We start from the raw sequence: 27,649 nt of genomic DNA on the forward strand, positions 1-27,649 counted from the left end.
ACCTAATGGTGATAGCCATACATTTCTTTAAGTAAGCAGATTCATAAAATTAATTTAATAATAATTCATTTATATGAATAGTCTGGCTTATTTTAATACAATGATTAAAATATAATTAATATAATTTAATATAAATAAAATCAATTGCAATTAATCAACTATACTGCTTAATTATTAGGAATAATAATATCAACATATCTCAAGGTTTGGATTAACATGCTCCATCACAGTACACACTATAATGCAGTCTTTAAAATGCAAGAAAAATCTGCCAAAGCAGTCATGTGCTTTATATGGATGTTTCACATTTACATTAAGTGAAAGAAAATATCAACATTTATCAGTTCTTGGAAGTGAATGAGAACAATTAGTTCATTTAAAAGGTTTGTTCAAAAACAGTGATTTATTCACAATGATCACCGCAATGCCACAAAATCTTTTCATGCCAGAGTGGTGATTTCCTCTTAGATCAGATGTGTGATATGTCTTTTAGAACCACGTTTGCCAAGCAAAAGATGTCTGAAGTCAAAAATCACACTAACCTGACTTTAATTTTGCTTAAAAGAAGGAAACACCAAAATCATGCCAAATAGCAACTTTACACAGCTCATCGTCATCAAATCTCTGGCCATTTAGGACAAGACAAAACATTAAATCATGTAATGGCTCATTTGCATTGTCCAGGCATTTGTTGCAATATACACAGGTGGTGTGTACATGCCACAAATAACAGCTGGTGAATGTTCCAGGCACCTCAAGAGCAACTGCATCCTTTGCCATTAATCACAGTCCCTTTTCAAAGAAATAGCATGGACCTCTTCGAGTTATTAGGAAACTCCTAAGATGGATTGTCTGGAACCAGAGGTGCCTAATAAAAAGAATCTAATTCACCAAACTTTCTACCTTCTATCAAATGAAACTGTAAGCAAGCAATGTTTCAAAACAGCAATGTCTTCCAAATCGAGATACTATTCAACTGATAAATGTCCCGTCTAATGAAATATGATCAGATTTACTTCATTTTTTAGACTTGTTAATTTGAGCAAGATCAGAAGGCAGTAAAGCAGTGTTATTATTAGAACTTGGCAAGTAAAAATTTCAATTATTACAAAATGAACTTTATTACTGACTTTATTCCAAAACTATTTTTTTTTATTATATATAAGAGATTTATTAAGACTATTTTCTAGATATTTTTTCACTCATTTCCTTAATCCACACTTTGAATTGTCTCATTCTATTAATATAATTAATATATAATATAATTGTGAATTTTATTCATTAATAATTTAATGAAAATCAATGAAATTGTGAATGAATTGTGAAATTAAATCAAGGAAATTGTGTCATCCTGTTTGTTGGAATAGCAATAATCTACTGTAGTGGAAGTCTGGAGGAAATAGCACACTGGTAGGCATGGGCAAGAATAAGAAAGTTTACAATTTATGGTACTGCTGCGCAATAGAACCCAACACTCTCCAGAAAATCTCAAAGAGGAAGAGCCCTGATCATTTGTTACACCGAGTTTTTATGAACATAATTCAAACACAGGCAAAGCAAGAAAAACATAGTCACTCACTGGCTAGACGGTTCAGGCCTTGAGTCTTGCCACCACGTCTCCGGAGAATTCTGACCCTCTATCAGCTCTCACAAACACCTAGTCAGAAACACTGATGGTCCAAACTTCTTCCTTTAAAATTTTCCATTACACTACTTCAACCTATTTTTGTAGGATATAATAATTACATTAATGTCACAACCATAAAAAATAGTTAATGTATACATAATGTTAGTGATGGTGGAAAGAATCTCCTGAATATATTAGAGAGCATGACAAGAGAATAAAGTCATAAAGTGTCACGATGACACCACCAGAGGTGAAGATAGAACAAAAGCACATGACAAAACAAGCACAAAACCATGATATAAAACCTGTCCGCCAGGTGGCCCTCTGGTGGTCAGACGGGAAAATGTCCAAGCAGTCCCTGACATAAAATGACCTCCGGTCACATATCAGATAGGAATCTGTTCTGTATATTTAGATAATCAAGGCTCCAAATAGATAAAAACAACAAATACGCACAAGTTGCTAGGGGAAAAAACAGAAACCTTACTAGCAGTAATAAGTCTTGAGTAGTCTCAAGAATTTTGGCTTGTATTCAAAACAGTAGCACTTAGAACAATATGCATATTGTTCAATATGAGAAGACACACTACTTAATGATTCTACCAATACAAGTTAAAATATTAAATAACATAAAATATGTTCCCATTGATGAACACTTAATCATGAGATAAGAGATTTTCACAGGTTTGGCAAAACATTTAAAGTTTTATTCGGGTTACCCATTAGAGAAGGGTCGTACAGCATTTATCAGATTAAAGTCAAGTGATGGAAGTGTTACATGAGGAGAATGAGGCATTAATGGGCACTTCAAGCAGCAGACTGAGCCAGTTTTCCCAGTTAGAAGGTCAGGCACTGCACAGACTAACTTCATTATACATTATTCTCTAGTAGTGGTACAGCAAACCAGCAACCAGCTACAACTAGGCTATCAAAAATGGCTGAAATTCTGAGCTCACTACCCACCATCCACCATAGAGGCCCTCTATGACCTGGGTCAACAATTGTCTTATGGAATAGGAGAGACACTGGGCCTTGGATTCTCAGAACATACCCCAATCCCCTCCCCTGTCTCACTACATCAGGGGGGCATGGTTTGACACCAATGGCCCTGAACCTGTGCAGTTCAATGACACTTAATGGTTTAATCACCCAACTAGGTGTTGAAGCAAAATAGGTCTTTCATGCCCTTCAGGTCCACTCAAATTATGAGTGGATATGCTTGAGGGGTCAATGCTCCATACCAGGTGTATGTTCACTTGGACCTCAATCTCATCTGGATCTCTCAAGGGTCCTTTTTAGTACTTCCTGTTGGTCTTCAGTGAAAGAAAGGCCCAGGTCTTGCCGCTCACAGACCATATGATAGCACTATCAACCTTGTTCTGGGATTGCCTCTACCATCTTCTCCTGAATGGGCAACTATGGAGGAACATAGAAATAAGTCTGACAATAAGTCAGTAATAAGTGGTAATTCTCCAGTTGTTGTTGGGGAATCACGTGTACAACAAACTAGAGAATTCTGAGTTCCATGACTACATGGTGTTTTTCTTGATTTTTCATCTCCAGTGGGCTGCTGGTAAGATATTAGACCCAGGTAAGAATTTGCTCCACGTTCCTTTAGACTGGTAAAGAGATTAGAGTCTAAAACTTTAGCTCAATTGTGCTTTGGTCCTCGAATTGCCCGAACCCAAGGAACCATTTGACACAGAGCTTGATGCTTCTTGCAGATGTGGGAGAGGTTAGGGTGAAAAACGAGGGCTATATTAAAACATATAAACTTTAGATAACACATATAATTCAGGAATTATTGGCGTTTCATTACTTAGATATTTAACTATTATGTATTAGAGTTATTTTAATAATGAGCCCTTTTTCTTATTAGAGTTGAATTAGATTGCATTTCCTTGAAAGAGAAATCATCTCTGAAACTCTTTTTTTTTTTTACTCAGGTGACTTTGTGATTTCTGTGTGAAATTTAGCAGTGGTTTGTGCAACATTTTTGTAATGACTTTTTGCTACACACATCTGATTTCATTGATTTAAAGAGTAGTTTCACTGCTGAAAAAGACATCCTGATAGGTGTCTAGACCTTATTAGAAGGACATCATGAACCACCTGATTGTTTTGATGAATTATTCTTAGAATGGAAACTGAGAAAAGTGTAGGCCCTGTCAGAAAACTATAATTCATACATGTTTAAGATTTCATGACGGAGCTTAATAATATATTATTTATGAAAGACATGGAGCACAGATATACATACATACAGCATATACACTACTCACAAAAAGTTAAGGATATTTGGCTTTTGGGTGAAATTTCAGGATGCACCTAAAATGCACTATAACCTTTAGAGGTGAACTTAATTTGACCTTCTCTACACTTTTGAATGCACATGTCCAACTGTTCAGTGTTTCAGTACTTTTTGCATAACTTGCTGTTCTCTAACAAGGTGCTTAACGGCAAAATTCACAACTGGTGTTTGATCCATGAATCGACCAATAAATTTTCTGGTTCAATTAGAATTAGTATTTAAACAGTCCTCTTCATCATGCTGTTCACATTTTGACATCATGAGACCAAGACAACACCTAACAATTGATCAACAGTACCTTGCCATTGCGAGGCTTCAAACAGGATGTTCTCAGAAGGAAGTGGCCACTGAGCTTAGAGTGTCACAGAGTGTCATCAGCAGGTTGCAACAGAGATACAGAGAGACTGGAAGAGTCACAGAAAGGCATAGAAGTGGACGTCCTTTGGCCACATCCCACGTTGATGACCGCTTCATTGCAAACAGTGCCCTGCAGAACTGGATGATGAATGCCACACAAGTCCAGGCACATTTACGGTAGGTGAGAGGCACCCAAGTTTCACATCAGACCATTTACATCAGCATGGTCTGCGTGCTAGACGACCTGCAAGGGTACCTGACCACACCACCAGGCACAGGCGTCGGGCCAGGGAGCATTTACACTGGACGAGGGACCAGTGGGCCTCAGTGCTGTTCTCTGATGAAAGTCGATTCACGTTGAGCAGAAATGATGGCCGCCAATGATGTTGGAGACGTCAAGGAGAGCGCTATGCATCAGCCAGTGTTGTGGTGGTGTTACAGTCTGGGCAGGTGTGTCTACTCAATACAGAACTGCCCATTACCTTGTGAATGGTACAGTGACAAGCCAATACTACCTGAATAACATCATTAATCCAGTCATTGTGCCCCTGCATGAACAACACAGGCCTAATTTCATCTTCATGGATGACAATGCTTCAGCTCTTCGAGGTCGCATCATTAGGGAACGGCTGCTGAAGGCTGGGGAACCTCAAATGGAGTGGCCTGCACTTTCTCCAGACCTGAATCCCATAGAAAACCTATGGGATCAGCTGAGTTGCCATGTAGAGGCTCGTAACCCTGCACCCCAGAACCTCAATGACCTGAGGGCTGCCCTTCAAGAAGAGTGAAATGCCATGCCTCAGCAGACAATAAGTCGACTTGTGAACAGCATTGTTACAGCTTGAGACGTCGTTGTCAAGCTGTAATTGATGGTCAAGGGCACATGACAAATCATTGAGACATTGACATTTTTTGTTGTGGTATACCCACCACTGTTGTTGGCTTTTGTTTCAATAAATTGTTTGAGATGAGGAAATCACCATTGCATGCTTCTACTTAAATGCCCTACTTTCATGATATAATATCACTGTAGTGAGAACTTTTCCATAAATTTTACCCAAAAGCCAAATATGCTTAACTTTTTGTGAGTAGTGTATATGGATCAAAGGGAAAGAATGGATTAACAGGGCTTGTCCATCATAGTTCCATACAAGGTTCAAAATAAAATATAGAACCACACGGGACTGAGAACATTGGTGTACAGAGACCAAGGCAAAGTTGTTTTGCAGTGTCCAGAAGCAAAACAGGACACGTCATAAGCAATTATAAAACCAGACACATCTATGCATCAGTGCTACAGAAAGGAATCTATGCCAGATTGTCTTGTTACCACAGTTTAGAGCACATTATATGTCTAAATATATAGCTAACCTTTTTCTCTGAAAATGATTAAGAGAATTGTTACCTAGCAATACTTAACATGCAAAAGCTTTCTATAAACAACTCAATTATCTTTCAAATAGCACTGTTTAAATAGCATGAAATTATAATTCTAGATTAATATATTAATAGTTTTGGCCAGACACTGCAATTATTATGTAATTATTTATCACTTGGAAAACAAAATATTTTATGATACTGGTGAACCCTGAAGGCAGTGTGTAGCATGCAAAGTATTTCTGACAAGAAATTTAATACAAAATTCATAGAACTGTAACGATGACAAATTAGAATTTCGTAGAAGTAATTCATAAGACAATTTTCAACTTTTATGATTTCCAGATTGTTCATATATTTACATATGTGGTGGCTGATATAATTTTTTTTTATTTGCAGTCTTAAGATAATGTTGACTCCTGTACAAAATGTTTCATTCACAGCTTTTACACTTAATGGTTTTCATGATTTGGGAGAATGGCGGCCCATCCTAACCATTCCCTATCTTGTTATGTTTTTATTGTCTACTACTGCAAATCTCACAATCATATATTTAATTACATCTCAGAAGGCTCTTCACTCTCCTATGTGTATATTAATTGGTCTTATGGCAGTTGTGGATCTCTCTATGCCGATACTTTGTATTCCACATATGCTGCTCAGCTTCATATTTAACTGGAAAGGAATTTCACTAGAGGGCTGTTTGGTGCAAATGTTTTGCGTTTATTTTGTTGGTACGCTGCAATCTACTATACTGCTGTGGATGGCACTGGATCGTTTTTTTGCTATATGTAGACCTCTCTATTACCACAAATACATGGAAATGGCAAATTTTCTAAAGTTCACTATTTTTCCAGTTATCCGAAATTTGTTTTTTATTACCACAATGGTTTCTTGGGCTGGAAAATTGACCTTTTGTGCAACAAATGAGATGGATCACTGTTTTTGTGAACACATGGCATTAGTTCAGCTGGGATGTGGAGATATTTCCATTAATAATGCATTAGGACTTTTGGCTATTTTTTTTACAATAACTGCTGATTTTATTTTAATTACAATATCATATATAATAATACTTTCTTCTATCTTGAGATCTGGCAAGGCCTGTTTAAAGGCTGTTAACACCTGCATTACTCATATAATTGTCATGACAGTTAGTCTGACTTTTGCTTTAATTGCCTTTATGTCATACAGAATAAGAAACAACTTCTCTCCCTCCATCCGTGTCTTCCTGAGTACAATGTACTTGCTTTTTCCAAGCTGTTTTAATCCAATTATTTATGGAGTAAGAACCAAAGAAATAAGAGAACAGTTTCTGAAATTCATGAACCATTTGAAAGTTTTTCCAAGGTAATCGTATAATGTATATAGTATCATGTGTTAAATACCCTTTAAAACAACCAAGTTACTTTATGATAAAACATCAGTCTTGTTTTTTATAGAAGTGGGTTGTAATTTTAAAGGGTTAAATTAAATTGTGAATAAATAACTAAACAAATGAAAATGCTTACAAATGACAGTGAATGCAATTTCATGCAGTGGTTGTTGTATGTGGATTGATTGAAACACTGAAAAAAGTTCGAGAACTTGTGTTGCAGTTTCTATGGCACTGGACAACAGGTAGGGGCAACAGCTAATGTGCAGTGCATCTTTTCATACTGTTGCTTATGCATCATCAGAGGGCAACTAATGCTGGAAAAAGTCCACAAATGCCAACACCTGGCTAATGGTGTTCTAATTATGATCCATGGACTGCTGGGCACAGATATTTGTGGCATTTTGATAAGCTTGTGCACTCCCAACAAAAGGGGAATGCTCTATCCCCTGTTCTTGCTTAGCAGAATTATCAGTGAAATTACTGCATCCAAATGTGGATTATTGATTGCTGGTTGTTGAAGGGCCTGAGATCTGAAGATGTGCTGATATTCACATGCAGGACACATGCAAGAACACTGAGCTTTTTCCTCTGTTTTGCTCTGCCTGAGTGAGATGTTATCTTCTTGTTTTGTGACCACAATCTTGCTTAACATTTAAAATATGTTTTTAAATAAAGCATTTTTTTCTATCCCAGCCTCAACACATTCTTGTGTTTGGTTTGTGAAGTGTACTGAGCTTTCAGCAGCCCAGTGTAGCTACCTAATGGTGATAGCCATACATTTCTTTAAATAAGCAGACTCAGAATTAATTTAATAATAATTAATTTATATTAATAGTCGAGCTCATTTTAATACCATGATTAAAATATAATTAATATAATTTAATATAAATAAAATCTAAATAAAAATCAATCAACTGCAATTAATCAACTATACTGCTTAATTATTATTATTAATAATAATAATAATAATAATATCAACTTATCCCAAGGTTTGAATTGACATGCTCCATCACAGTACACACTATAATGTAGTCTTTAAAATGCAAGAAAAATCTGCCAAAGCAGTCATGTGCTTTATATGTGTCACTGTGCATGCAGGTCCAGACCACCAGATGGAGCCCTCGCCCGAGCTTTTAAGCAGCGTCCTCCCTCTACTGTACCTGAAGTATCGTTTCCTAGTGTCACGTACCGAGCCTTGATTATTGCCTGATTTATCTTTGATGTGTATGATCCTTGCCTGTTTGCTTAGATTACGAGTTTCGGTTTTGATCGCCTAGTGTTTTGCTTTTCCGGTTTTGACCCTTTGCCTGATTACCCGTTGACAATTCTGCCTAATGTCATCAATAAATATCTGCTTATGGATTCAGACACTCCTGCCTCCAGCGAGTCCTTACAGGATACTTCGCCTGACATGAGTCCAGCATATGAGAGCTGCTCTGTGGCGTCAGCGCATCCTCATCCAGGCCTATCAGATGGAAGTGGATATGCTAAAGGCCGCCAACTAACAGCTCCAACAACAGCCGACCAGCCAAGGTACTGCTACCACACCAGCATCCGGTTCATGCAATGAGTTACCATGCTTCGCTTTATCGGAGAAGTTTGATGGCTCCGCCGACCAATGCAGAGGATTTCTACGGCAGTGCGACAACTTTTTCCGACACCAACCGGAAGCCTATGGCAGTGAAACAACCAGGTGTGCATTTATGTTGTCCCTTCTCATGGGTAAAGCGCTGGATTGGGCATCGGCTGTCTGGGATTCAGACCCCCAGGTAAAAACGTCTGCTGATTACTTCGCTAACCAGATCAAAGTGTTCAAATACCCCGCGGGGGGCAGAGACATTTCGGTTCAGTTACTGGAGCTGCGCCAAGGCTCAGACTCAGCTGCCGAGTATGCCATTAATTTTCGCACACTAGCGGCACAATCTGGGTGGAACGCACCTTCACTCATGGCAGTGTTTCGGGAAGGACTTAACAGAGAGTTAAAAGCTGACATGGTGTGTAGAGAGACCAACGTCTGTCACAGTATATTACCACAGCCATCCGCCTCGATAACCTGTGTCGACAGCACCAACTCCCTGTCGCAAAGTCACGCCGCACGCTTGAACAACACGTTTCTTCCAGATTATTCTGAACCAATGCAGTTCGGAAGGGCATGAGTTTCCGCGGAAGAACGAGAACGGCGTGTGCAGCTCTGGCTATGTTTCTACTGTGGGAAAACTAGCCACAGGGAGATTCAATGCCCTGAAAAACCCACCACTTCCAAGGTAGAGACCCAAACTCTTTCATGCAAAGTTTCGCTCCCTGTTTGTTTATCTGTCACTGATTCCTGTTTCTATGCCACAGCATTAATCGACTCTGGCTCCACCATGAATCTCATAGACCATAACCTGGTTCAGCAATTCCATATCCCCATCATTCCCGGCACACCTCCATTGAAAGTCACTGCTATTAATGACCAGCTGATTGGAGAGGGCCTGATTCACTACCAAACTACTTCTATGGCTCTATGGATTGGGTTATTCCACCATGAAACAATCTCGTTCTTCATCATCAGCTCTCCATCTAACCCGATCATTCAGGGGCTTCCCTGGTTACAACACCATGACCCTCTGATCTCCTGGAGAGAGGGGGACATCCAGAGATGGTCTGCATATTGCATTGAGAACTGTTTTTTGTCTCGCCCATCAAGTCCGTGCAGATCTACCTCCATAGAGAGCCCATTCGCTACTGCCATAACTACACTCCCCAGGGAGTACTCTGATCTCCAAGATGTGAAAAAGCAAAGAAAAAGCAGCCAAGCTACCTCAGCACGAACCCTGGGATTGTGCCATCAAACTCCTCCCCAATACCATGCCTCCCAAGAGCATAGTTTATCCTCCCTCCATACCTGAAAAACAAGTCATGGAGGAGTACATCCAAGAAGCGCTCGATGCAGGTTATATCCGTCCTTCCATGTCTCCCACCGCCCCAGGGTTCTTCTTCGTTGACAAGAAAGATGGAGGCCTCAGACCCTGCATAGATTACCGGGGACTGAATGCCATCAGTTCCCTACCCCTATCCATTACCACTGGTACCTGCAGCCCTCGAACAACTTCAAGGAGCCAAGGTCTTCACTAAGCTACGTAGTGCATATAATTTGACACGGATCAGAGAGGGGGATGAATGGAAGACAGCTTTCCACTCAATGCCATACGGTCTCACGCATGCTCCTGCCGTGTTCCAGTCCCTCATCAACAAGGTCTTCAGAGACAAGCTACACCGCTATGTAATCGCTTACATAGACGATATCCTAATCTACTCCCCCAACCTGGAACTACACGTCACTCATGTTTGAGCTGTTCTCCATCATCTGGCCGCCCATCACCTGTATGTCAAGCTGGAGAAATGCGAGTTTCTCCCTCCATCTGTCCTCATAGCCCCTGTCCAATGGAATATACTACGGGAGATAGAACAGGCCCAAAGCTCAGAGACACCACCGTCCATCTATCCACCAGCCAAGATGTTCGTTCCCACGGCTCTTCATACTCGTGTGATCCAATGGGCTCACGAAAGCCCCAGCACCAGGCACCCAGGTATACAGCGGACGACGCAGTTACTAAGGCAAAGATTCTGGTGGCCATCCCTTCCCTGGGATGGCGAAGAGTTCATCTGTTCCTGCGCCGTATGTGCTCAAACACGAACCAGCCGCCAACTACCTGAGGGCCTCCTTGAGCCATTACTTATTCCCCAGCATCCATGGTCCAACCTCTCTGTAGACTTCTTGATTGACCTTCCAGAATCCAATGGTTTCACTACAGTCATGGTCGTTATTGACCGGTTCTCTAAAGGCTGCAAACTAGTTCCCTTGAAAGGGCTTCCATCATCCATGGAGACTGCTCAGGCTGTGTTCCAGCATGTGTTCCGAAATTTCAGCCTGCCAGAAGACATCGTGTCCGATCGTGGAACACAATTCACGTCCCATGTCTGGCAAGAGTTCTGCCGGCAGCTGGGTATCAACATCAGCCTGAGTTCTGATTACCACCCACAATCTAATGGCCAAGTGGAACACCTCAACCAGGAGCTTGGGTGGAGTGAGTTCCTGCCCTGGGCTAAATATGCCCAGAATTCCCTATGTCACTCCTCTACTGGGCTGACCCCGTTCCAATGCATGCTGGGTTACCAACTGCCGCTCTTCCCCTGGTCAGATGAACCCTCGTTTGTCCCTAGTGTGGATGAATGGTCCAAAAAGAGTCAGGAGGTCTGGGAAAGGGAGCATGTGAGACTCCAGCTTGCGGTAAGAAGGCAGGAGATTCAAGCTAACCGCCGGTGACGCCCTCACCCTGCTTACCAAGTGGGCCAAAAGGTATGGCTTTCAACCAAGAACTTGAAATGGAAGTTACCCTGCAAAAAACTCAGTCCCAAGTACATCGGCCAAGTTAAAAATCATCTGGCAGATTAATCCTGTGTTTTACCGCCTAGATGAACACGTTGGGTGAACGCCACTGATATTCTGGATCCTGCGCTCACCGAGGAGTTTCATCCCGACTTCCCCAACAGACCTGCCCCTCGCCCGAGGGGTCACCCACAGTGTAGAACACCAGGTGGTGTTCCTAGAGGGGGGAGTGCTGTCACCGGTTTCTAGGGCTTTTAAGCAGTGTGCTCCCTCTATTGTATGCGAAGTATCATTTCCTAGTGTCACGTACTGAGCCTTGATTATTGCCTGATTTATCTTCGATGTGTATTGATTCTTGCCTGTTTGCCTAGATTACGGGTTTCGGTTTTGATCGCCTAGTGTTTTGCTTTTCCGGTTTTGACCCTTTGCCTGATTACCTGTGTTAAGATGTGTGATATGTCCTTTAGAGCCACTTTTGCCTAGCAAAAGATGTCTGAAGTCAAAAATCACACTAACCTGACTTTAATTTTGCTTAAAAGAAGGAAACACCAAAATCATGCCAAATAGCAACTTTACACAGCTCATCATCATCAAATCTCTGGCCATTTAGGACAAGACAAAACACTAAACCATTTAATGATCCATTTGCTTTGTCCAGGCATTTGTTGAAATATACACAGGTGGTATGTACATGCCACAAATAACAGCTGGTGAGTGGTCCAGGCACCTCAAGAGCAACTGCATCCTTTGCCACTAATCACGGTCCCTTTTCAAAGACATAGCATGGACCTCTTCGAGTTATTAGGATACTCCTAAGATGGATTGTCTGGAACCAGAGGTGCCTAATAAAAAGAATCCAATTCACAAAACTTTCTACCTTCTATCAAATGAAACTGTAAACAAGCAATGTTTCAAAACAGCAATGTCTTCCAAATCAAGATACTATTCAACTGATAAATGTCCCGTCTAATAAAATCTGATCAGATTTACTTCATTTTTTAGACTTGTTAATTCGAGCAAGATCAGAAGGCAGTAAAGCAGTGTTATTATTAGAACTTGGCAAGTAAAAATTTCAATTATTACAAAATGAACTTTATTACTGACTTTATTCCAAAACTTATTAAGACTATTTCTATATATTTTTCACTCATTTCCTTAATCCACACTTTGAATTGTCTCATTCTATTAATATAATTAATATAGAATATAATTGTGAATTTTATTCATTAATAATTTAATGAAAATCAATAAAATTGTGAATGAATTGTGAAATTAAATCAAGGAAATTTTGTCATCTTGTTTGTTGGAATAGCAATAACCTACAGTAGTTGAAGTCTGGAGGAAATAGCACTCTGGTAGGCATGGGCAAGAATAAGAACGTTTACAATTTATTGTACTGCTGCGCAATAGAACCCAACACTCTCCAGAAAACCTCAAAGAGGAAGAGCCCTGATCATTTGTTGCACCAAGTTTTTATAAACATAATTCAAACACAGACAAAGCAAGAAAAACATAGTCACTCACTGGCTAGACGGTTCAGGCCTTGAGTCTTGCCACCACGTCTCCGGAGCATTCTGACCCTCTATCAGCTCTCACAAACACCTAGTCAGAAACACTGATGGTCCAAACTTCTTCCTTTAAAATTTTCCATTACACTACTTCAACCTATTTTTTTATGATTTAATAATTACTTTAATGTCACAATCATAAAAAATAGTTTTAATGTATACATAATGTTAGTGACAAAGAATCTCCTGAATATATTAGAGAGCATGACAAGAGAATAAAGTCATAAAGTGTCACGATGACACCACCAGAGGTGAAGATAGAACAAAAGCACATGACAAAACAAGCACAAAACCATGACATAAAACCTGTCCGCCAGATGGCCCTCTGGTGGTCAGACGGGAAAATGTCCAAGCAGTCCCTGACATAAAATGACCTCCGGTCACATATCAGATGGGAATCTGTTCTGTATGTTTAGATAATCAAGGCTCCAAATAGATAAAAACAACAAATACGCACAAACTACTAGGGGAAAAACAGAAACCTTAGTAGCAGTAATAAGTCTTGAGTAGTCTCAAGAATTTTGGCTTGTATTCAAAACAATAGCACTTAGAACAATATGCATACTTAAACATATGCATAGGTACTGAAGTAACTACATAAAACCAATGTATGAGAAGACACACTACTTAATGATCCTACCAATACAAGTTAAAATATTAAATAACATAAAATATGTTCCCATTGCAGCAGATGAACACTTAATCATGAGATAAGAGATTTTCACAGGTTTGGCAAAACATTTAAAGTTTTATTTGGGTTACCCATTAGAGAAGGGTCCTACAGCATTTATCAGTTTAAAGTCAGTGGTTTTATAGAAGCTCAGCTTTACTCAGAGTGCAGTTGAACTGTTCACTAAAAGCCTGTAGTAACACTGGAGTCGCCTCTTCGATCGTGACATCCCGGCCGAGCTCTTGACTGAGTGAGGTAACTCCTTTTCCCATAATACCACAGGGCACAATGTGGTCAAACCAGCTCATGTCAGTGTTGCAGTTCAGTCCCAACCCATGAGAAGTGATGTATCTACCACAGTGGATACCTGAGAATATTTGGCAAGTTACCATTCTTTTATTATTTTTAGAAATCAGCCTGTGTAAAACAATGCAGAACAAAAAAACAATTACCAATTGCACATATTTTGTTGTTTCCTACCCAGACACCAGTATCCGGAGAGGTGGAGGCTTTAATCCCGAACTTGCCACACATCTTAATCACTGTCTTTTCTAGTTCACATACATACCACCTCACACTCTTCTTAAAGCAGCCCAGGTTAAGAATAGGATAACACACCATCTGCCCAGGCCCATGAAAGGTGATAAGACCTCCACGGTTCGTCCGAAAGAATTCTGCACCCAGATCTCTCAGTCTCTGCTCTTCTTCAGCAGGGTACGGTGCTCTCCGAATGCCAGTGGTGTAAACAGGATCATGTTCACACAAGAGTACTGTGTTTGGAGTTTGGATTGAAGAATCAAAATGTTGTTTGATATATTGTTGCTGTATCTGTAGAGCACTGCGGTAAGCAACTCTTCCCAAGTTCACAATGTTGACTGAGGTCTTTCCAGGTGACATCTTGATATTAAAAATTGCAGGCTTGGACCTTCTGCTGTCTGACCTGATGAGATTAAATAAAATAACATATAATACACTATATTGCCAAAGGTTTTGGGACACCCCTCCAAATCACTGAATTCAGGTGTTGTTTTTCAGGGGTTGGACTTGGCCCCATACATCCAGTGAAAGGAACTCTTAATGCTTCTACATACCAAGACATTTTGGACAATTTCATGCTCCCAGCTTTTTGGGAACAGTTTGGGGATGACCCCTTCCTGTTCCAACATGACTGCACACGAGTGCACAAAGCAAGGTCCACTCTAATTCATCCCAAAGGTGTTCTATCAGGTTGAGGTCAGGACTCTGTGCAGGCCAGTCAAGTTCCTCCAAACCACTCGCTTATCTGTGTCTTTATGAAACTTGCTTTGTGCACTGGTGTACAGTCATGTTGGAACAGGAAGGGGTCATCCCTAAACTGTTCCCACAAAGTTGGGAGCATGAAATTGTCCAAAATGTCTTGGTATACTGAAGCATTAAGGAGTTCCTTTCACTGGATGTATGGGGCCAAGTCCAACCCCTGAAAAACAACACAATTCAATAGCAATTCAGTGGCAATATAGTGTATCTTAACATCTGGCCTAAAGTGTGGTAGGTGGAATAATACTGTGTCATCGGAAATTTTTTATTTGTGAAATATACAATCTCTTTGTGAACATAAATCTAAACCAAAGCCCTTAATCAGAAACTGAGAGTTCTTTGTATTTACATTGACCCTTTTTATATGTAGCTAGCTTTAGTCATGTAAGATCGCACTATTCCGTATATTCAACCTTTTATTGCTAATAAAACAATAAAATAATGAAGTACACTTATTCAGTTGTATTGTCAATAAACGCTGAACACTGATAAAACCGTGTGAACACTAGCGCCTCTTACCGACAAGGCAGATTTATTGTTCTGTCTACTGTAAAAACTATTGGTCCAAATTCTATTAAACAAACCGTATTTTGTTTACAAAGCTTAAACCATCTGCACTGATTAAATCGGATTATTCCATAATATACATTGTAGGGCAGAACATGTCTGAACGGTATTCGTCTCTTAACATTATAAGGACAACAGAAGTCATTAATCACACACTGTTTAATGGCAAAAAATGACTTTGAATTGCATTACCTTCACAACTTAATCTTTCTTCATATCGCTTAGAGAGATTCCACCGGTGAAAATAATTGATCCTATTAATTTATTTTATGTTACCAGTACGTCGCCATTTTGGCCAAAGAGCTCAACTAAGAAAACAAGAGGCGCACAAATAAATAAATAAATTAAAAAAATTAAAAATTTAACTTCCTGGTACTTCGTCCTATCTCAATGGACACAACTTAAATACTTTTAGAAATTCGTTTCCGTAACTATCAGCATTTTATTCTAGTAAGCATACTTGAGAATGTGATAAAGAAACATGTATTTTATCAATACTGTTTTTTACCCGCACAGATTCACTACTGTCGAATGTGCGTGGATGAATTTAAAATTTCATCGTCGAAGCGTTCAATTTCGCCCCGTAGCGCATCAACTATACTACTTAGTATACTGCTTAACACAGTAGTACACGTTTAGTAATATAATGTATAAGATATTTGAACATACTAAATACTTACTAAGTACTAAGTATTAGAAGCAGCAATATTATTTGCTTGCACATCTTCCTTGTTTGTCTAGCATTTTTGGTGCTGTTCCCTGTGCAAGACTCGTCACTCCGTGCCATCTAGTGGTCCGGAGAAGTTGTTACGCAACACGATAAGGATGATCAACACTATATTTCCAAAAGTTTTGGGACACCCCTCCAAATCATTGAATTCAGGTGTTGTTTTTTCAGGGGTTGGGCTCGGCCCCTTAGTTCCAGTGAAAGGAACTCTTAATGCTTCAGCATACCAAGACATTTTGGACAATTTCACGCTCCCAACTTTGTGGGAACAGTTTGGGGATGACCCCTTCCTGTTCCAACATGAATGCGCATCAGTGCACAAAGCAAGGTCCATAAAGACATGGATGAGTGAGTTTGGTGTGGAGGAACTTGACTGGCCTGCACAGAGTCCTGACCTCAACCCGATGAATTAGAGCGGAGACTGTGAGCCAGGCCTTCTCGTCCAACATCAGTGCCTGACCTCACAAATGCGATTCTAGAGGAATGGTCAAAAATGCCCATAAACACACTCCTAAACCTCGTGGAAAGCCTTCCCAGAAGAGTTGAAGCTGTTATAGCTGAAAAGGGTGGGCCAACTACATATTACATTCATGTGCATGAAAAAGCAGACGTCCCAAAAATTTTGGAAATATAATGTAACTACATGACAATTCATGCTGAATGACACAAATGCAGAATGGATATAACATAATGCCAGCAGAAAAGGTAATCACTAATTAATTACATGTTAGGTAAGTATGTATGAATGATAAAACACTGATCTCTGAACATTACCCCAGGAAAATGTACGCAGCTTCTTTTTTTTTTAATCCAACGCAGAAGAGTCCCATGACTAAACTATCCCACAGGAAAGCTTCTGAACTAAACGTAATTATGCACCATCACATGAACTCAATTTTATTACTGTGTGCTCTAACTTAATTTCTAAAAGTGCATTACTCAATTTGGAGTACAGGAATTTGTTCAGACTCCTCTTTTGCTCCTCCTTTGAGAATTAAGAAGATAGTCGTTCAAAGACCTTACAGCATTCTAACAGAGTAAAGGCAGCATCAAGGAATGACCATGATCCATCGAAGAATGATACTCCTGTGTTTTTTGCTCATGTTGGCAATTGCTGGTAAGTGTTCATTAGTATTTGATAATTTTGTTACTAGCCAGTCACTGTTTCACACAAATCCTAATACTGATATGTGATGTATGATGATGTGTGAATAAATCAGTAAAGAGAAAGTTATTCTTAAAATGAATGTAAATGTAGCATGAATTTTATATTTCAGGTAAAGGCAATGCAACGGCATTTCCCTGGGGTTGTACAAATTACAGTGGTGTGTGTCGTCCGATATGCCTGCCTACAGAACTACCCTTTGGACCTTTTGGTTGCTCAAAAGGATTTGTGTAAGTTTAAACATTTTATTTTAAATTCAGGTTTTATTTATCACATACACAGTCATATGCAATAAGACATGCAGTGAAATGCTTTTTATGACTATCCTTGATATAATAAAAAATAGACCCAATTAACACTAAAGGTAAAGAATAAAATAAAAAGAAAATAAAAAGAAAATAAAATAGAACATATAGGGATAATATGGTGGAATACTTGCAATAGAAAAACAAATAAATAAATAAATAAATATATATATATATATATATATATATATATATATATATATATATATAGAGAGAGAGAGAGAGAGAGAGAGAGAGAGAGAGAGAGAGAGAGAGAGAAGGTAGGTTTTAAATACAGTGATTGGATCTGAATATGGTACAGTGATGTGTATGAATATGAATACAGATTGTTATATATATTTACTATATATTTACTTTTGGTACTGCTACTATATATTTTTACTATTAACTAGCTAATCACTAGCGGTTCTTCTCTATTCTTGAATCAGTTAAGCTGTTCCTTTCTTTATAATTTCAGTTGCTGTGTCTCTCACATTATTCTCTGAGGAATCGTCATGTTACCTGTCAGTGTGCAGTATGCGTCTATAACAAGTCATCTTCATCATTAAAAACTGTTCAGTAGTATTATAACACGTCTGCATACTTTATTCAGTGATTTATTGTTTTTAACAACACACACAAACCAAATATCATAACCTGTATACATATGCAATCTGGAAAAACTCTGTTTAGACATTTTGGAAGTGTAAAACTTTACTTTACTAACTTTGTCTTATTGTGCTATTAAGTGTGTTTTGCTATAAATATGGGAGTGGTGTGCTGCAAGCTGTGAGCCAGACCCTCACCTCACACACAGGAAACATTTTAACAGTGTCAAGATCATCTACACAGACTGCACATCATTGTGTTATTATGCGTATAAATATGAATGTCATGTGTAATTACAGCAATCAGTTAATACATTAAATATAGAGATTGGTTTATTTACACTAGTTCCAACAAATGCTACAACACTGGTTCAAAAGCTGGATCTAAGCTGATGATAACTTGCCTATAAAAGTGTGGGATGTTGCCTTCAGTTGAGAGGAGAGATGTTGTATCTTGACATCTTAATAAAAGAAAGCATTAAACTGACAAACTGATGAGGTCAGCAGGAGTGGTGTTTCATCTGCTGTCACTCAGTGTGTGCATTTTTGCTCGCTTCTCCTTATAATCGCAGTACAGACTTATTTTATAAACTATAAAATGCATACAGAAATAATTCTGAGTAATTTCTTTCTATTTAGAATCTTGAAATCATCCACAGAAACAAAAACCTGTGTATAACAATTTATTAATGACACAAACAATGGGAGTTGATTACCTCAGGCACTAAAAAAATCATCGGCTAAGATTTTTGGATAAATCTATATCTGCATCTACAACATGTCTACATTTAAACGGTAGCAACAAAAAGGTCAAAACTTTTATATTTGCAAAATCTTTAATTCCATCTACTTCAAATCACATCATACCATATATCCCTGAAAGGTTATAAATATCAAGTCATGTCTTTTCTATTGCAGTTTCATTTAAACCTTAGAAACCAATGTACAGTGACTGGAACTACATGTAATCACATTTATTTTAAACTTGTTTTTTTTCTTTGTTCAGTACCAGAAATCTCCATTTCTACCTGTATTCATGTAACTTCTGTATGCATTCCTTTACCTTTCTAGAGCAACATTATTCGGGAATTTGTCAAAATCTTGATGGTTGGATATGTGATACATTTTCAATAGAAAAAATGACAAAAATTAAAATTTCTTTAGTAAATAATAAATAAATTTCAACAAACTGCTCTCCAAATTTTCTTCTTACATGCATTTACAGTGGAATTTTCATTCTAACATCATCATTTATGTCATTATTTATGCATATTTAATTAAATTAATCCTTTTATTTTGCATTTTTTAAAAAGAGAAATATTTGTAACAGATTAGCAATCCATTGGCAAACACTGATTGATTTATACACTGATCAGGCATAACATTATGAGCAGTGAGAGGTGAAGTGAATAAGACTGATTATCTCCTCATCATGGCACCTGTTAGTGACTGGGATATATTAGGGGCAGCAAGTGAATATTTTGTCCTCAAAGTTGATGTGTTAGAAGCAGGAAAAATGGGCAAGTGTAAGGATTTGAGCGAGTTTGACAAGGACCAAATTGTGATGGCTAGACGGCTGGATCAGAGCATCTCCAAAACTGCAGCTCTTGTGGGGTGTTCCCGGTCTGCAGTGGTCAGTATCTATCAAAAGTGGTCCAAAGGAGGGAACAGGGGGTGAATCAGCGACAGGTTCATGGGCGGCCAAGGCTCATTGATGCACGTGTGATCCGATCCAACAGACGAGCTACTGTTGCTCAAACTGCTGAAGAAGTTAATGCTGGTTCTGATAGAAAGGTGTCAGAATACACAGTGCATGACGGGTCAGGGCTGTTTTGGCAGCAAAAGGGGGACTAACACAATATTAGGCGGGTGGTCATAAAGTTATGCCTGATCGGTGTATTTTTGTTTGTTTGTTTGTTTGTTTTAAATACCAAAAGTAGTTTCATTATAACTCCCAGCTGTGCTTCACTGACTAGTATCCAGGATAGGAACCTTACATTAAACTATAAGCTTAAACTGTAAACTTTTTTTTTTATTTATTTACCACCCACAAACCAATAAAAGTGAAAACTTTACTGTATTCCATGAATTGTAAAGAAGATTGTAAAGATTTGTAAGAATGAACAGAACTCAAGTTAGAAATCTTCACATTTAAAATAAAAAATAAAAGCGCGAATCGCTCACAGTCCCCTGATGCAAAAAGGGGCGGGGTTTGTTTTCAAACCGTACAAGTGGAAAAGCAGCTGAAAATGGCGGCGGCGGGGTGCGCCGGGTCTGTCAGCGGACTGGGACAGCAGCCTAAAGCGAGGCCTGGGGCCGTTTCTAATCACCGTCGTGTGCGCTGTCTTACTCTGGAAGAAGCTCGGTGTCCGGTTTGCTTGGAGATACTACTGGAGCCCGTGACTATGCCGTGTAGACACTCGGTTTGCCTCCACTGTTTTAAGCGGACGGTGGAGTGTAGCGGGCTGTGCTGCCCGTCGTGCCGGCTGCGTGTGTCCAGCTGGGCCCGAAATAAACAGTCCCGAGAGAAAAGCCTGGTCAACACCGAGCTCTGGGACATGGTGCGCCAAAGTTATCCGGAAAGATGCGGCCGTAGACTGGAGCAGAGGGACCGAGTGATGGCTTCGGAAGGTGATGTAAACAAGCTGCTTTAAGTTAAACTCATGCTAAACACACAGGGATCCTTTTAATTAAATAATGGGGAAAAACGTTGTTTTTACCGCGAATTATACAGTTTGAAGTGTTTTAAACCGTAGGTACGAAAAAAGACACAAGATGGTTTAATTTATGGCTAGGAGTCGATTCTTCAAGGAATCCGCTCAAAAGAATCGACTCTCCGATTCCAGCCTGAGTGGAGAGTCGACTCCGAAGCTTTCGTCTTAAGACGTTGATATCTAAAATGATAGTCCTTTATTATGAATGGGAAAATTATATGTTGATATACATCCCTTTAAGTATTGCTGTTAATAACACCACAATTCTGTGTCGTGTTCTGTTTTGAATATTTGTTTTTGGAGTCGAGTAAATGGACTATTTGAATCGAAAATAACACTGACAGCCCGTGTGTCTGGGTTAGAGTGATCTGAGAGTGTACATATTCGCACCACATTTTAGTTCACTTACATTACACTGTGCTAGATGTACCGTGGTAGAATATCTGTAAGTGTTCCTCTAGCTTTCAAGCAAAATCCGGAAAGGAAAAACATCCCAAAGGCCAGCGAACGTGCGCGTGCCTCTACAGAGCCATTAAACACAACAGCTCAAGAATTTGTCACTTCAGCAGAAAACCGAGCAAATGGCCAGCTGCAGAGTAACAGCGGGATCCGACTGTTGAATTGAGTATTTATCCTTACGTACACTTCCAGCATGTTTTTTTTAATTTAATTTAATTTAAAATTTAAAGTTCAAATTATTTCAAATCATACTAGTAGAGTAAACATTTAAACTGGAATATTTTTATGACATTAAAAGCCATGTCTTAAATATGTAGTCAAATGTGGTGAAACTTTGTTCTGCTTATGTGCAAACTGGATGAAAAGTTTATAAATGTGTGTTTTTCCCCCGTCTGCCAGTGAAGCACGCGCTCACTCTTGCGTAATATTCAGACCAGGCAGCATGCATGCATGTGTTTTGGGGGCGTGGCTTCAGCTAATTTGTGTCACTGTCTACACTTTTTACAGTATGCACAAAATGACTTAATACATCGCCAGCTTTTGTTTTCTGCTGTCTTTCAGTACCAGTAGATGCGAGCTATAATGTAAACGTTTCTAACTTAATATTTCTAACTTCAATGGTGGATGACAAGAGGGGAGAGCCTCTAAGAAACAAGTGCAGCTTTCTGAATATTGGGATGTGCCAAATATGTCCCACAGCTGTGAATACTTACCAGCAAGTATCAGTTACACCATATTGCCAAACGTTTTGGGACACCCCTCCCAATCATTGAATTCAGGGGTTCACTTTCTGCTTTAATTCATCCCAAAGGTGTTCTATCAGGTTGAGGTCAGGACTCTGTGCAGGTCAGTCAAGTTCCTCCACACCAAACACACTCATCCATGTCTTTATGGACCTTGCTTTGTGTAGTCATGTTTGAACAGGAAGGGGTCATCCCCTAACTGTTCCCACAAAGTTGGGAGCAGGAAATTGTCCAAGATGTCTTAGTATGTTGAAGCATTAAGATTTCCTTTCACTGGAACTAAGGAGCCAAAGGGTGTCCCAAAACCTTTGGCATTATAGTGTATTTTGGTTGTTGTGCCCCTTAACATAGAGGACCAAAGTGGCTTGATTGTGTCATGGATGTATTTGTGTACAAGAACATCTAAACTGAATTTTATCCTGTAGAGAAAGGTAAAGTGATTGTGAATAAACACTGCACATAATAATTAGAATCTATTTGAGAAACAAATGTAGGTTTTTACAGAGAAAATACCTTAGAAATACCTTAAATTGGAAAGAAAACAGACTAACAACAACTATAATAATAATATCTAACTCTTGTCTTCAACCATATCCTGATTCTCTGGGGAATAAATATGATGTTTCACACCTTTAAGATGCCTTTGGTTTTCATTACATTTGGGAAAAATTTGCACACCAGTTTTTGTAATTGGCTATATAATATATAAATAATATTTGCCTAGTAGATTGGTTTTGCTATGATTGATTTTGCTTGGATCTCTTAAGTTACTGATATTGTTTTTAAAATGTTTTTTATTGTTCTGTCTTCCACAGATGTTTTCTGTTCGCCTATACAGATATGTAAGCCTGGAGAAATGCAACATGAGTATGATAAACAAAAGAACAAGGTTGGTTGATCTTTTTATTTAGGTCGATAACAAATATTATGAGATGTTAAGATATGTTATATGGCTGATATACCACAGTGATCTAAACATTGTGCTTCCAGATGATGGATGATGAAACTGAAGAGAGAATGAAGAAATTACCCTGCCGTAAGAAAGGGGAATGTGGACTGCAACAATCTCAAGATACTGTATGTTTGTTAGTTTTGGTTTCATGTTTGTTTAATAAGTGGTTCGGCAAGAAGTGTTGTTCCCTCACAGCTCCAGAGCTTGAGCTTTAGTTCTTTAATTACTGCCTGTGCAGCGTTATTATTTTCCTTCTGCGTCCAGTAGCTTTATTGGCTACTCTGTATTTTCCTAGTGGTGTGTATGTCAGGGTTGTTTGTCTGTCTTTTGCCCTGCAGTGAGTTGCGTCCTGTATTGCTTTCAGCTTTCCCACGGCAAAGACCAGGATAAAGCAGTCGCTAAAGATGAATGAATGCAAAATATTTTATATGCTGAAAAAGTAGAATGAGTAGAAACCAATACTTTTAAAAATACTCAAAAACCCATACAGCAGTAAACATTTTAGCTGATTCATCAGTCAAGCCTTAACAGTCATTCCTAACAGGTAGTTGACTTTTTCAGTCTTTAGGAGTGCTGTCAGACTCTGAGAATGAAGAACCTATGAGAATGAAAACCAGGCATGCATCAGCATTTGTGCGCAGATCAAGGTTTTCACCAGCTTTATGCAGAAGGTATCAACACAAGTCACAAAAAGGATCAGCTTTATACATCAACTTGTTGTATAGCATGTGCAAATTATTTTTCATATCCCCTAACATTTTGTGTTCATACAGTCTGTACAACATCAATGTACAAAGGAGCCAAAGCTGTACTGACTCTGAGGAAGGAAGAAGAAAAGTCAGAGCTCAATCACACCTTTCTTTATCAGAAAAAGTATGACAGAACCTGCAAAATGATTTCAGCTCAGATTGTTGTCATGCTACATATACATCAGTTTACGATGTACATAAGCAGAATTGTGTTCTATTGCAATCTAATATAAAAGCATTTGTTCATTCTTTTCTGTTGTGGTTGTTGTTAGAATAATAATTCCTTTATTTCCTCTCTTTATAGGCCAGTATTTGTCATAGTTTCAATGCAGGGATACTCCTATCCTCTGAGAACAGTCGTTCCTTCTCAGCACCAGTTCTTCCCCTTAACAAGAGGCATCACTGGCGTTCCATCTTGGCCTCTCCTCCTTCCTCTTTAGTGCCTCACACTAAACCTGAGCGGTCCGTCAGCCCAGAAAGCAATGACAGCATCTCAGAAGAGCTGAACCACTTCAAGCCCATAGTTTGCTCACCATGTACACCACCGAAGAGACTCCCAGATGGACGGTTAATGGAACCCACCATAGTAAAATCCACACCAAGGAACCTGACCTACAGCCTGCAGAAAAGCACCAGCTATGAAGCCAGTCCTAGTATCCTGCAGAAGTGGAAGCAGGTTGAGCTAGATCGGCAGCGTGTCAAGTTTATGTCTAAAGGGACCATCACCAGTCCAGTGGTGGATGATTACAGCATCACACAGAACTCTGAAGAAGACCAAGAGAACAAATCCTGTAACTGTGGTCCCTTGGAGAAAGGCTTGCAGGGTCAACATTGCACTTGTAATGCAAATACAAACTTGTCTAGAAAGCAAAAGTCTTTGCTGTACAATAAGCGGCAGTTGATTTTTGATCAGTGTAACAAAGATGATGGTTCACAGTCTACAAATGAACATCCTACATTCATGGCACTTGGTAATTTTGATACTCAAAAGCAGTGTGGTGATTGTGAACCACATTGCACACCTTCAGGACGAGTTGAAAACTTGAAATCACCCATAGTGGACAAACATATGGGAGTTAGTCATAATCAGGGTATAGAGGATCTTCAGGACTTAAGGAATGAGCCCACTGTCAGAAGTTGTGTACTTAACAGACCTACCTCAAGAAGGGGAAAAAAGAGGAGCCAGAAGACCAAACATTTAGAAGAGACTAAACGGATAAAAATGTCAAAGATAGAAAGCTGTGATAGCTGTGACCCACAATATCAACAGGATGATTTATATGTCGAACGGATCCATCAAGAAAGAATGGACAGAGAACTGGCATTAAAGCTACAAAGACAGTTTGACAAAGAAAGCCAGAAAGTAGAAAGGCATAGGATGAGTTCTGATAAATATCCTCTACGGTCCTGGATTTGTGTAGATGGTAGAGCAGCTCGTAATCCACGCAGGTCAGGAAGGATTTCTAGGAAGATTAAACACTTTAATTAAAGTCTTAAAGTTATTGACCGGGGACAAAAGCAAACCTCTATGACCCTATCTGTAGGACAGAGAATGCTGATATCTTTTGAGTGGTCTTAGTGACTGGGACCGATGCTTAAGCTTGTCATTTCACTTATTTCATACTATATATCTCAGAGAATTGTACCAAATAGCTCTTTTCTCAAATGAAAATATTGCAGAATCTTATGCCCTTACTATATTTCTTTTTAATTTGGCACGGTGTAATCAACCAGAAACTCCCTGTAGGACTGTTCTTCTTTGGGCATTAAACATAAATAGTACAAAATAATGCACTGTTTTATGCAGTGCATTATTATTATTATTTTTTAGAAATGTAATAGTTAATGTTAAAAAGAAAATGTTCAGTATTAATTGTAAATTTCTTACTTTAACAGGCAGTTGGGTTTATATTAGTGCTCAGTTGCTTGAGTGTCTGCCCAAGAGCCTCTTAAAGTGCCTGTCTAAAATTAGATTGATTTGGATAGCACTATAAAAAAAGCTTTACATTACCCAACTCACTGCATTTATTCTTAAAAGGTGTTCTTGTCTTATCTTGCTTTGAAAGAATCTTTTCTGCTTTGTCTTTAATTTAATTTACATTATGAGTTTCCCCCATGTCCATTAGGTTTGGACATTGTGTATTTTTTCGTGTCTTTCATGTCTGTTAGAATCTGACATGATAAATTTTAAGGTATTGCAAAAGTTTCGGCCAGCTTAACTTTAATGAGAAATATATATTGCACTATATGCTTGAATAAGCACACACATATTGCATTTAATCATTGTAGACTTCTAAAACGGTTATCTTTTCTTTTTCTTTTTTTAAATTGAATTGATGAGGTTTTATTCATATGACAATTTTTTCATCTATTTAAATTTATCATCTATTCACACTTCGCCCTTATGTTTATTTTATGAAACACATTCGATATTTCTGTTCAGTACTGTATGGGCGCTAAGTAATACTATTAAAAGAGCTTGGGTTTTGACTGTATATTAATGTGGCTACATGCGCAGAGAGTAATGGATGAGGCTTCTCATCTCACTTCTTTGATTGTTAAAGGTGTTGGTTGTGTTTGACATGCATGTTTGAATGGCATTTGGAGAATGTTGTTTCTGATTTGAAAGATGCGTGAATGATGGGTCCGAATGCAAGCATTCTTAATTTTCTTTCAATAATATTCCAATCATGACATTTTAAGCCAGCGGATTATGTGCTTATCAGTTCATCTTAACACTATTAGTCTGCATTGCAATGTTAATAAATTAGCAGTACAATTCAGTTAAAGTTTATGTTAAATTTTTATCATGCATAAATTAACAAAAGTTAAATGTTATTGTTTCCACAAGAAATCATGAAATACTGGAGTAAATAAATTATAAATACCAAATAAAACACTATTTTCTTGCTTGTCTGTGTGGATATTCTCTGGGTTGTCTGGATTGGTGACTATATATCATTCCTAGCCTAAAGATAAAACAGTTACTGAAGATGATTGAATAATTTTGCTGAAGATTTTTAATAATTTTTTATTGCACTGTGTAAAAGACCCATTAGAAATAAGGGAAATTTAACCAATGGGGCATAACACAGTGTGGTGTTAGCTGGATATAGTTTGTCAGTTCAGAATAAATCGGGTTAAGGTAAGTCTAACTGAGATATTAAGATGATGTCATTATCACTAAGGACAACTATTTATTGTAAAATGTGAAAAGAAAAATAGAATGCAGTAAACTTGATAGTATACAACATTTTTTGGGGGTGGGGGATAATACTTTGAATAGAAACATTTGCTATTCATGCAATTTTCCAATCAGCCAAACACATGACAGCAGATGCACGATGAATGTATAAAATCATCCAGACATATGAGCTTTAGTTAATGTTCACATTGGACATCAGAATAGAGACTCTGGCATAATTGTTGGTTTGAGTTTTTCAGAAGCTGCGTTTTGTCTGGGATTTTCATACTCGGTCTCTAAGCTTTACACGAATGGGTCTGAGGAACAAAATGTCCAGTGAGGGGTGGTTCTGTGGGCCAGACTGTGTTGCTGTTTAGACTGATCAGAAGAGACTGGTTTGAGTTGAGGTGAGCAGAAAAGCATCTCAGAATGCTAAAGAAACTGAACTTAGAAGCATGGGGGTTGCAGCTGCTGCAGATGGTTATCAGGTTCAGTTCCTCTTAAGCAACGACATAAAGCAGAGACTATAGTGAGCACCTGA

General features: G+C 38.7%; 3 protein-coding genes across 4 annotated transcripts; 2 read left to right on the forward strand and 1 right to left on the reverse strand.

The window, feature by feature from the left end:
* Nucleotides 1–6,081: 6,081 nt before the first annotated feature.
* Nucleotides 6,082–7,026, forward strand: LOC131368343 (olfactory receptor 52K2-like). Its single transcript, XM_058414402.1, has one exon. The coding sequence runs from the start codon at nt 6,082–6,084 to the stop codon at nt 7,024–7,026; it is 945 nt and encodes a 314-aa protein (XP_058270385.1).
* Nucleotides 7,027–13,718: 6,692 nt separating this feature from the next.
* Nucleotides 13,719–16,320, reverse strand: lipt2 (lipoyl(octanoyl) transferase 2). Of its 2 annotated transcripts, XM_058413031.1 has the most exons (4): nt 16,204–16,282; nt 15,716–15,831; nt 14,113–14,600; nt 13,719–14,027 (listed from the first exon to the last, which is right to left on the reverse strand). In XM_058413031.1, the coding sequence occupies exons 3-4, from the start codon at nt 14,555–14,557 to the stop codon at nt 13,801–13,803; spliced, it is 672 nt and encodes a 223-aa protein (XP_058269014.1). In that variant the 5' UTR covers nt 14,558–14,600; nt 15,716–15,831; nt 16,204–16,282; the 3' UTR covers nt 13,719–13,800. The 2 variants fall into 2 exon arrangements, with proteins under 2 accessions (XP_058269014.1, XP_058269015.1); XM_058413032.1 differs by lacking the exon at nt 15,716–15,831 and having other exon boundaries at nt 16,204–16,320.
* Nucleotides 16,321–20,500: 4,180 nt separating this feature from the next.
* rnf169 (ring finger protein 169) lies at nt 20,501–26,829 on the forward strand. The gene is given in 7 exon segments (XM_058414328.1): nt 20,501–20,533; nt 20,536–20,938; nt 23,039–23,112; nt 23,214–23,300; nt 23,737–23,846; nt 23,949–24,048; nt 24,229–26,829. Coding segments are annotated over 7 exon segments (1,992 nt in total). The 3' UTR covers nt 25,414–26,829.
* The last annotated feature ends 820 nt before the right edge of the window (nt 26,830–27,649 follow it).

Source organism: Hemibagrus wyckioides, linkage group LG17, assembly GCF_019097595.1.
Source record: "Hemibagrus wyckioides isolate EC202008001 linkage group LG17, SWU_Hwy_1.0, whole genome shotgun sequence".
In the NCBI taxonomy this organism is placed as follows: domain Eukaryota; kingdom Metazoa; phylum Chordata; class Actinopteri; order Siluriformes; family Bagridae; genus Hemibagrus; species Hemibagrus wyckioides.

Coding starts and splice junctions, on each gene's coding strand:
- LOC131368343 (XM_058414402.1), top strand. CDS start 6,082: ATGTTGACTCCTGTACAAAATGTTTCATTCACAGCTTTTACACTTAAT.
- lipt2 (XM_058413032.1), bottom strand. CDS start 14,557: ATGTCACCTGGAAAGACCTCAGTCAACATTGTGAACTTGGGAAGAGTT. Junction 14,028..14,112: donor CAACAAAATATGTGCAATTG/GTAATTGTTTTT, acceptor AAATATTCTCAG/GTATCCACTGTGGTAGATAC.